A 9,541-nucleotide genomic window follows, 5' to 3' on the forward strand; every position below is an offset into this window, starting at 1 on the left:
ACTTTAAAGCAATACCGGTTAAACATTTAATTCACGTGCTGTTCTGCATGCGCTTTTTCTGAGCGCGTACTCATGAAGCGCCACTGAGAGCCTGTCAAAAAGCGTCTGATTATTGGACTAAGTTGTCTTTCGCGTCTAATACTGTCAAAAACACACAAGGTTTACATATAAACAGTTGGTTATGTCTAAAATTAAAGTAAACAGTTGAGAGAGAAACGCGTGCAGCTCTTAAAGGGACAGTAGCTACTAAACATGCTGCCACTGTCATTAAAGGGATAGTTCACCCAAAAATTTAATTTCTGTCATTTACTCACATTTTGTCCCAAACCTGTATTAATTTATTTTTTGTGCTGAACACAAAAGAAGATATTTTGAAGAATGTGAGTAACCAAAGAGTAGCTGGTTCACACTGACTTTTACAGTAGGAAACAAATACCATGGAAGTCACTGGACCAGCAACTGCTTGGTTATCCACATTCTTCAAAAATAACGTTTATGTTCAACAGACTAAATAAACTAATTCAGGTTTGAAGCCGGAGGGTTCGGAGGGTATGAAAGTCCAAACCGGATTCACAGAAGTAGCCTAAGCTAAATAAAAAGCAGAAACGTAAACACAATAAACTCACGATTGCAACAATATATGGTTTATGTGTGTTTTTCAAGTCATCTCCAGGTAATATGTAGGAAAATACAGGAATAAAATATTATGGAATATAAATTTGCTCTCGAGTGTGACACACTCACGTTTGAGCTAATTAACGTTATGTGCTGTATGTAATTTGATCAATGTTTATATATGTGAATAAATGCGTAAATTAAAATCTGTTTAACAAAGCGGCCGATCATGACTTGTAGAAGACTTTTGTGTAACACTTAAGGTGACATTTCCAATCCTTATGTTATCCTTAGGAAAATGACAGTTAAGGGGCTTTATGCAACACTTATTGGGTTTAAGGGATACTTAAGAGAAATTCTAAGGGTTTATGACGTTTCACCTAAAGAAACCCTTAAGTAACATTTAAGGGATATTTTATGCAACGCCCCTAAGTGTAAGGGAAACTTAAGGGCGATCTTAAGGGAAAATTACACTTAAGGTGCTTTATGCAACCGGCACAGGTCTTTTCTTAAAGGGGTCTTTTTCTGCTAAAAAGAACATTATTTTGTGTATTTGGTGTAATGAAATGTGTTTATGCGGTTTAAAGTTAAAAAATAGGAAAATGACAGTTAAGGGGCTTTATGCAACACTTAATGGGTTTTAAGGGATACTTAAGATAAATTTTAAGGGTTTATTACGTTTCACCTAAAGATACCCTTAAGTATTATTTAAGGGATATTTTATGCAATGCCCTTAAGTGTAAGGGAAACCTAAGGGCGATCTTAAGGGAAAATGTAATGTGGGGTTTGGTGTTTGGGTTTTGTTTCATGTTCATGTTTTCATGTCTTTTATTTTGTAATTGTTTCATGCTGTTTGTGTCATGCTTCCCTTGCCCTCATGTCTTCATGCTATTGGTTCCTCTGTTCATTGTGTCATGTTCTGATTGGTTGTCTTAGTCATGTGTCTTGTTTCCCATTGGTTTGTTCATGTCATGTGACCCTCCTTGTCTGCTATAACTAGCCAACATGTTCCCATTGTGCCCTTATCGTGTATTGATGTTGTAACCCGCTGTCGGTGAGTCTAGTCTGTTCATGCCACGTCAAGTCAAGTCAAGTCAAGTCTGTTCATGTCAAGTCAAGTCTGTTCATGTCAAGTCAAGTCTGTTCATGACTCGTCAAGTCTGTTCATGTCAAGTCAAGTCTCGGATTATTGTTTGGATGTTTGGATCACACTGTAAATAAACTGCACTTGGGTTCTTCACTACGCTTGCCTTCAGTGGACTGAATCGTTACAGAAAATTACACTTAAGGTGCTTTATGCAACCGGGCACTTGTGTGTGTATGTGTGTGTGTATATATATATATATCTCCAATTATAGCCAATAATGTTGTGGATTTACCCACAGTAAATCAACACCAGTAAACTGAATTACTAAATAACCCAAACAGATATACAGTACCATTTAAAAGTTTTGGGATCGTTTTGTCTCTTGTGTGCCAAAAATACAGTAAAAACAGCAATATTGTTAGATAATATTACAATTTAAAAGACATGTTTTCTACTTTACTATACATTAAAATGTAATTTATTCCCATGATGTCAAAGCTGAATTTTCAGCAGGCAATACTCCAGTCTTCAGTGTCACATGATCCTTCAGAAATCATTCTAATATGCTGAGTTGGTGCTCAAGAAACAATTTAATGTGTCCTTGTTGAATAAAAGCTTTCATTTCTTTCTTTCAAAAAAATTACTTGCTGACCATATAACGTAATATTGCAGCATGCATCTGCACAAAATTAAGCAAGTTGTGCACTAGACAGAACAAAGTCACATTGCTAATACACTCTTTCTGCAACAACACACTAAAATCTGCCCCTTGCCTAAAACATGAGCAATGAATCACTTGAGAATTTACAATATTGTATTACAATAGTGAACTCAGAATATTATTTTCATGAGGTTTTCACAAGGACCGTTTCTGCATGTTGCTTTTGTTAAATGGTGATACATGTTTAAATAAATATATCAGATATTTGAATATTTGGTTTCAAATGTCACTTCTACTAAAATGAAATGCATGACAAAGTGACTAAAATTAAATGTAAAAAATTAACAGTAGGCCATTCTATTATGTGTTGTTATACAAGGACCTCAAGGTAACACAGGTCCACAGCCTTACCCTGCAGAAGCGATGTTGCAGTCGTGACTGTCTCAGGGACACCGTCTTTGCTATAAATGGACTGCTGGAACTCAGGAACACAGTCATTCTCATCTGTGATGATCACTCGCACCTGTGAAAAACAAGCGGAAAGGAAGCCAGAAGGCACAGAATAGAAAGTTGTGAATTGTTAATGGAACAAATGGGAAGATCATAATATCTTGAATTTGTGAATTGTTATCAGGGAGTAAGTTAGAACATCACTATGACTGTCCCCAGTGTTTCTCAGAGTCTGAGAATGCCTTGCCAAAAAAAGCTCTTTTAACAAGCTTAAAAGGCCATATCCTATCACGCTTTAAAGCCATTATCCAGTTTTATCTTGGCCCTTTCTCACTGCAAAATTATTTGGTGTCAAGAAGTTATGTTCTTACATAACCAAACATCTGTGCCTGAAAATACAGTAGTTGTTAAGTAGTGAATCTCAACACAAAAGGACAAACGTCCTCCAGGATCTCATTGCCATGTTATGCCTCTTTCCCAATTTGTTGCAAAAGCATCAGGGAAGCTAAAAGAGGCACTTAATGCCTCCCATAAGAATTAAGCTGAATGTTGCTGTCTGGAGGAGGAAAAACCCTGTGTGAGTGCTTTTGCCCTGACACTGTTGCTCAAGCTTCCTGGCAGTTGCTAAATGACTTTAATAACCAACTCACTGCAATTTTAGAGACCGGAAAGATGAAAATAGACAGGCCAAGTCAGAAATGGTCAAAATTGTGACAACAGTTCAGAGTCTACAAGGTTACCCATATTTCTAACACTAACAGAGACCATAATCCAAAATCACATGAAATAAAACGCCTTCATATAAGGCTGAATCAAAAAGAAGAGCTACAAGACAGAAAGATCCCTGAGGGAAAGTTTTGTGTTCTCAGTAACTGTTCAGAGCCCTATTTTATAAGTTTTACTCTCAGTGGTTATTCTGTTGATAGTAAAACCAATGATATACAAAGACATTGTATCAATAAAGAGATCTGATATGACGGACACAATCCGGGAATACAAAGCTGATTAACATATTGTGAACTGGTTTGACTCGTTTATTGACATAAACAGACTCAAAAGATCAATTTACTCACATATCACACATCACTATGGAATGCAAGGAAATGCTATTCTACACAAGCAATTTCTAGGCGATATTTTTTACAGCAGATGATAAATAGAAAATGTGTATCCACTACTGAAATTTCCATGAATTTTTCAGGCCTGGAAAACAATTACAAATATTGCTGATATTTTCAGATTGTCCATGACTGTGAGAACCCTAATAACTGTGACTGAATAGGCCATAATTATTGATTCTGAAGCCTTTTAATTTTGCACATTGTTAATTATGTCATTTTAAACCGTGTTTTGTTTTGTTTGTTGTAACTGGTGCTTTAGCACAGGTGTTCGGGGTCTCCAGAAACTGAGATGTGAGAAGAGTTATAGAGTGATTTCAGGGTGACAGATGGGCTGCGGTGTGCCTAAATGCAGAGAATGCAACAGGCAAATTTCTCTCAGGACCACGTCTCACAGGATTCTTGAAGTCAAAAGCGTCCGTCAGTCTTTTAGTATAATTTTTTTTTGTCTGCATGCCCTCTTGCTCCCCAGCTGCAGTTAGACACACGGTGGCTGCATTGTTTTGAGACATTCCCCAGCTAATAGCTGAGATCTTGGCTGGCCTGCCTCAGGCCAGGACAGATGTATGGATCACTGAGCAGCCAGATCAAGTCATGATGAGGCGAGACTACAACCTCCAGGGGAATGTTACTGTAAAAGGAATGAACGGACTGCTAGGCATCTCTTTGATTTCAGTTAAATTGTTGCCCTTACATTTCCCACAGGGCCACAACCCTCTCGATTATAGTTTTTTCATTCTTAAGTGACCAAAATTTAAATGGAAAGCATAAATAACATGACCATTATCATCAGTCTGTCTCAATTTAAAAGAGAAGTGAAGTTTATACTGTATATAATATTAAAATTGAAATCTGTATTGTTTAAATCACTAAACAATAAACAAAAAAAAAACAAAAAAAACGGCACAGCAACATAAATAATGCCAGCAAGTGGTAAAAAAAATAAGATTATAACACACTAACCTCATAATGTATTCATTCTGCAATGCTGGGAGCTTGCAAATCAGCAATAGTGCTCAATATGAAACTGTTTGTTTAGACAGCTGTGTTTGGCTAGCTTGGACAAAATTTAGGGGAATAATTTTGGTCTAACATGCGTTTTAATAGGGATTCATAGTAATTCATTTTTCCTAGTGGCTGTGACCCCGCATTCAAAATAAAATAGTTGTTTTGCTTTTATTTATTTTTTACCTTTCTGTTTATCCATATTTCTTTCTACACACACATATATATATTTATCTTAGCTATCTTTTCAACCATATAATTTTTGCATTAAAAAATGACACTGAATGAACAGCCAAAAGCATACAATTATAAGAGTTGTTGCTGCAGATATCTTCAGTCATCTTTTTTCACTACACATTTATTTAACTGCTATTTCACTGTTATTTCACTGATTTCACTTTTTTCCCTGTTGCTATGCAACCATCTATATCAACATTTTGAGACGCGCATGCCTGGGAAATAAATATAGTGTTCAATAAAAGTTACATTTCTACTGAAGTCAAATTCCCTAGAAAAAAATCATAATACTGAAGATTATTTTCAACAGTCTTCTTGACAGTCATTGTACTGTGATATTGATGTTTGTCCCATAAACTACCTAATGAATACATTTCCACTACTATACATTTAATTATGTGCAAAAACTTCCCATATATCACTCATTAGATCTTACTCTGGAAGTAATGAAGTTAGAACCAAGAGATGAACCATTTTCTCGTCAGACTCAAAACAAAATCTAAAAAAAAGTCTAAAAATGTAGACGTTTTAGCAATACAGAAATTTAAATTGTATCTATGAAAAATCTATTATATCTCAAATATATAAGCACCAAAGGTACAAATAAATAAATACAACCATGCATAACAAAGCATAATCATTGTATGATTGAAAGAGAGTTGATTGAATGTGCAGAATATGTACAATTCTTAAATGGGCATCCTGTCTGAGTTTGTCTGTGCACCTGCAGCACTCACCTCAGCAGCACTACTGAGACTGTGCTGATTCTCACTGGCCCGCACCAGCAGCAGGTAGCGGTGCTGGTCACTCTCATAGTCTATAGTACGGGTCAGACTGATCTCCCCCGTCTCTGGCTGGATGCTGAAAAGACTGCTAGGATTGATGAGCAGGCTGTAAGTTACAAGCTGTTTTTGGAAGGACACTGCTGGAGTGACTAGGAAGCTGGATGAGAAACGACAAAGAGAGAGACAACCTGATTGACAATAATCGATGATGATTATTGACTATAATTGATTATGCTGTTCTAAAAATGAACAAACATAAAAGCAAAGAAGAATGGGTTAACAAAGGTAAATAAAACGATAAGTGCGCCAAGGGCGTCTGAGCTAATATGGACATCTGTTGAATATAAGTTTCAATGAATCCAACTTCCAATGTGAATGCAGTATATCTTTAGACACATTTAGTCATAACTGAATGTGGGTAAGTGGGGGATTATATGTTGTGGAAATAAATGTTAAGATAAATGGAAACAGCTACAGCAGGTAAGAGATTCACCACAGGCTCATTGATCTTGTGTAAATGTAGAATAAACAATTTACAATTACACAGCATCAAAGAACATACAGTACTGTGCTGGTTAACAAATATATTGGGGGCAAAGCAAACCTATTACTGAAGAAAGCAAGCGGAAATGGAAAAGTTTTCCTCCTCATTTCCGATGACATAAATCAAAATATCTCTCGCTTTAGTCTCATCCTGATGCTAAAAAAAACAACCTCTGTTGTAATTTTCATTGAAAGGAGAAGTTCACTTCCAGAATGAAAATTCTGTCACCATTGACTTCCATAGGATTTTTTTCTTCCTACTATGGAATGGTGCCCATCAACTGTTCAGATACCAACATTTCTCAAAATATCTTCTTTTGAGTTCAACAGAAGAAAGAAACTCATATAGGTTTGGAACAAGTGGAGGGTGAGTAAATGATGACAGAATTTTCATTCTGGAAGTGAACTACTCATTTAAGGTGCATCTGTCTTACTGATCACTGTTATTATCATTTTCTTTCTTGTTGATTTTTATTCACTGGGTCAAATCATGACCAGTGCTTACACTTAGAGAACAAAATCATAAAACCCAGCAATTAAAGTGTATCACTGCAATTTCATGACATTTTATTAAGCATTATCAAAGTAGGAAAAACACAAATATTTACAAATCAAATTAGAAGTGAGAGATTATACCTGATTGTAAGAAATGACAATGAAGATATCACAGCATTCATTAGTCTAGGATAATCATTTAACCACAACCATAAATCACACATCTTGTTTGCCATGGGACACAAAATTTGTAATAAGTTATCTACAAATAAAAAAAAAATTGCTGCCTAGGGAAAAGTTCAAGCAAAGGCTTTATGTCAGTGATATCAAATGCTCATTGGCTCTTGACTGCTTCGTCACCAACTGCAACATGACATATTTTGGGTGATATATTCATTTGAATGAGATATACTGTACACAACTTTGGGAGAATATAAGATTATTATTATTATTATTATTATTATTATTATTATTATTATTATTACTATAAAGCCAACAGCCTATATATGTAACATTTTATATGGCAATATAAATATATAAGCATTATATGAGCATTTCTCAAAAAAAAAAACTGTTAAATGATATCATTCATTTATGGGAGCATTTCACTTCATAATTTGCAATTTTTCAGTTTCTTGATACATTCAGAGAGTAGAAAATAAAGGCAAAATTATGATAATCACACACTCAAGCAGTCAAGATTGACATTCAAGTATTTTGGTAATCCCAAAGAAGCTTAACGGCAGACGAACAAAGGTAAATATGACTTTCTTTCAGGTATTGTGGTTATTACAACTCCATTCCCATTGGCAGAGGTTGCCTGCTGGCTTGGTTTGCCTCTGCTGTCTGGCAGAGACCAGAACATTTGGGGATAACATTAACGTCACCCCACTTTGGTGCCATGAGCAATATACTTATCCTAACATTAACCATATTTTTGCATATCTATATGGATGAAGCCAACCAGATTCAGTAAGATTTGGCTGCCAGTGCCAAGTCTAAGTTTAATGAAAGCAACAATATGGCGGAATCACAGGTGTGTATGAGGAAAATAATATACACCACAGCATACAATGCATATTCAATGACATGCAGCTGCCACAAATGGATCTAGTAGGCACTTATTCCACATGGATTTAGGATAATTTGCTACAAGGCAAAGCCTGATTTAATACATCTGTGTAGGGCACGGCTAATCGTTCTTCCCTGTAGCAGCATCATGCAAGTCATTTCACAGCGACTCATCTAATATCAAAGGGCTATACAATTAACACTGACTGTACAAAGACAAAATAATAAAGGGTCTATTTGTCACCTATGTGTGAGAGCGAATAAAAAAAAAAAATAATATATATATATATATAGGCTTTTATTGTGTATATCACCTGGTGTAACGCATGGTTAACCTCTCAGGGCTGGCTATACGAGCAGAACAAAATTCTGATGTTCATGCATCTTTAATGCATATCACAGTACCCTGACATAGTCAAAGATCATTATTTCATGAAATTTGCATCGTGTAGTACACAATGACTCACACAAGCGATGCTCCAGCGAGAAGCAGAGGGAGCGTGGATGGCTGTAAGTGCAGTATGATCCTGTTTCTATTTGTTATCCTGATGGATAAGCGGTGTTCTCACGGTGTGGGAGATGCATTTAGGGCGTGCTAGAATTACACTATGGAAATAAGATTTGCTGCATTTACTAGATTGGGTGTGTGTTTATGTGTGTGTGTGTGTGTTATGGCTTTACTCACGGTTGCCCTTCTGGTGTGTTTTCTGGTATGGAAATTGTATAAGACACGTTGGTGAACTGAGGAGCTCTTGGGCCTGCGATGATAGACACTACAGCGGGAGGACTGCGGCTGCCCTGCCGATCAACAGCCACCACTGTGAGTAGGTATTCTCTGTCTCTTTGCAGGGGGAGGCCTGTCATCCGCACATGACCGTTCTTCCTGTCCACCTCAAATCTCCTGTCACCTCCTGTTGTATAACAAAACTATTCATCCACATGCAATTGAAATGCAAATTTTATGATGGTGACACTTTGCAATAAGGTTCAATTGGTTAAAATTTGTTAATGGTTTAGGCATCATGTAACTTGTATATCCAACTTGTATAAATTAATATTAATGTATTATGAGCAAATATACTTGAACAATGAAAAACATATTTATAAATAAATACTTACCTCAATTAATAAATGCAATAAAATGAATATTGTTCATTGTTAGTTAATGCATTAAATTAATTTTAAAAATTAAGCCTTATATTAAAGTGTTACCATTAAATGAATAATATAAAATAAGAATTATTATTAATATTATGATTATTAATAATAATAACAGACAGACAGACAGACAGACAGACAGACAGATAGATAGATAGATAGATAGATAGATAGATAGATAGATAGATCAACGTTCAAAAGAACAGGATGTATCTGAAATAGAAAGCTCGTGTAACATACACTACTGTTTAAAAGTGTGGGGTCAGTAAGTTTCTTTTTTTTTTAAGAAAGAAAGAAAGAAAGAAAGAAAGAAAGA

At 35.7% G+C, this 9,541-nt stretch overlaps 1 protein-coding gene across 1 annotated transcript in view; it reads right to left on the reverse strand.

Moving 5' to 3' along the window:
* LOC107680491 (neural-cadherin-like) overlaps nucleotides 1-9,541 on the reverse strand; it is a 188,152-nt gene that overhangs the window by 177,947 nt on the left and 664 nt on the right. Inside the window, exons 2-4 of the mRNA XM_016476377.1 lie at nucleotides 8,753-8,978; nucleotides 5,911-6,115; nucleotides 2,775-2,886 (exon numbers count right to left, since the gene is read on the reverse strand). Of these exons, the coding sequence (XP_016331863.1) occupies nucleotides 2,775-2,886; nucleotides 5,911-6,115; nucleotides 8,753-8,978 (543 nt within the window). The remainder of the gene's footprint in view (nucleotides 1-2,774; nucleotides 2,887-5,910; nucleotides 6,116-8,752; nucleotides 8,979-9,541) is intronic.

This window comes from Sinocyclocheilus anshuiensis, unplaced genomic scaffold, assembly GCF_001515605.1.
Source record: "Sinocyclocheilus anshuiensis isolate Anshui unplaced genomic scaffold, SAMN03320099.WGS_v1.1 scaffold1496, whole genome shotgun sequence".
Lineage (NCBI taxonomy): Eukaryota > Metazoa > Chordata > Actinopteri > Cypriniformes > Cyprinidae > Sinocyclocheilus > Sinocyclocheilus anshuiensis.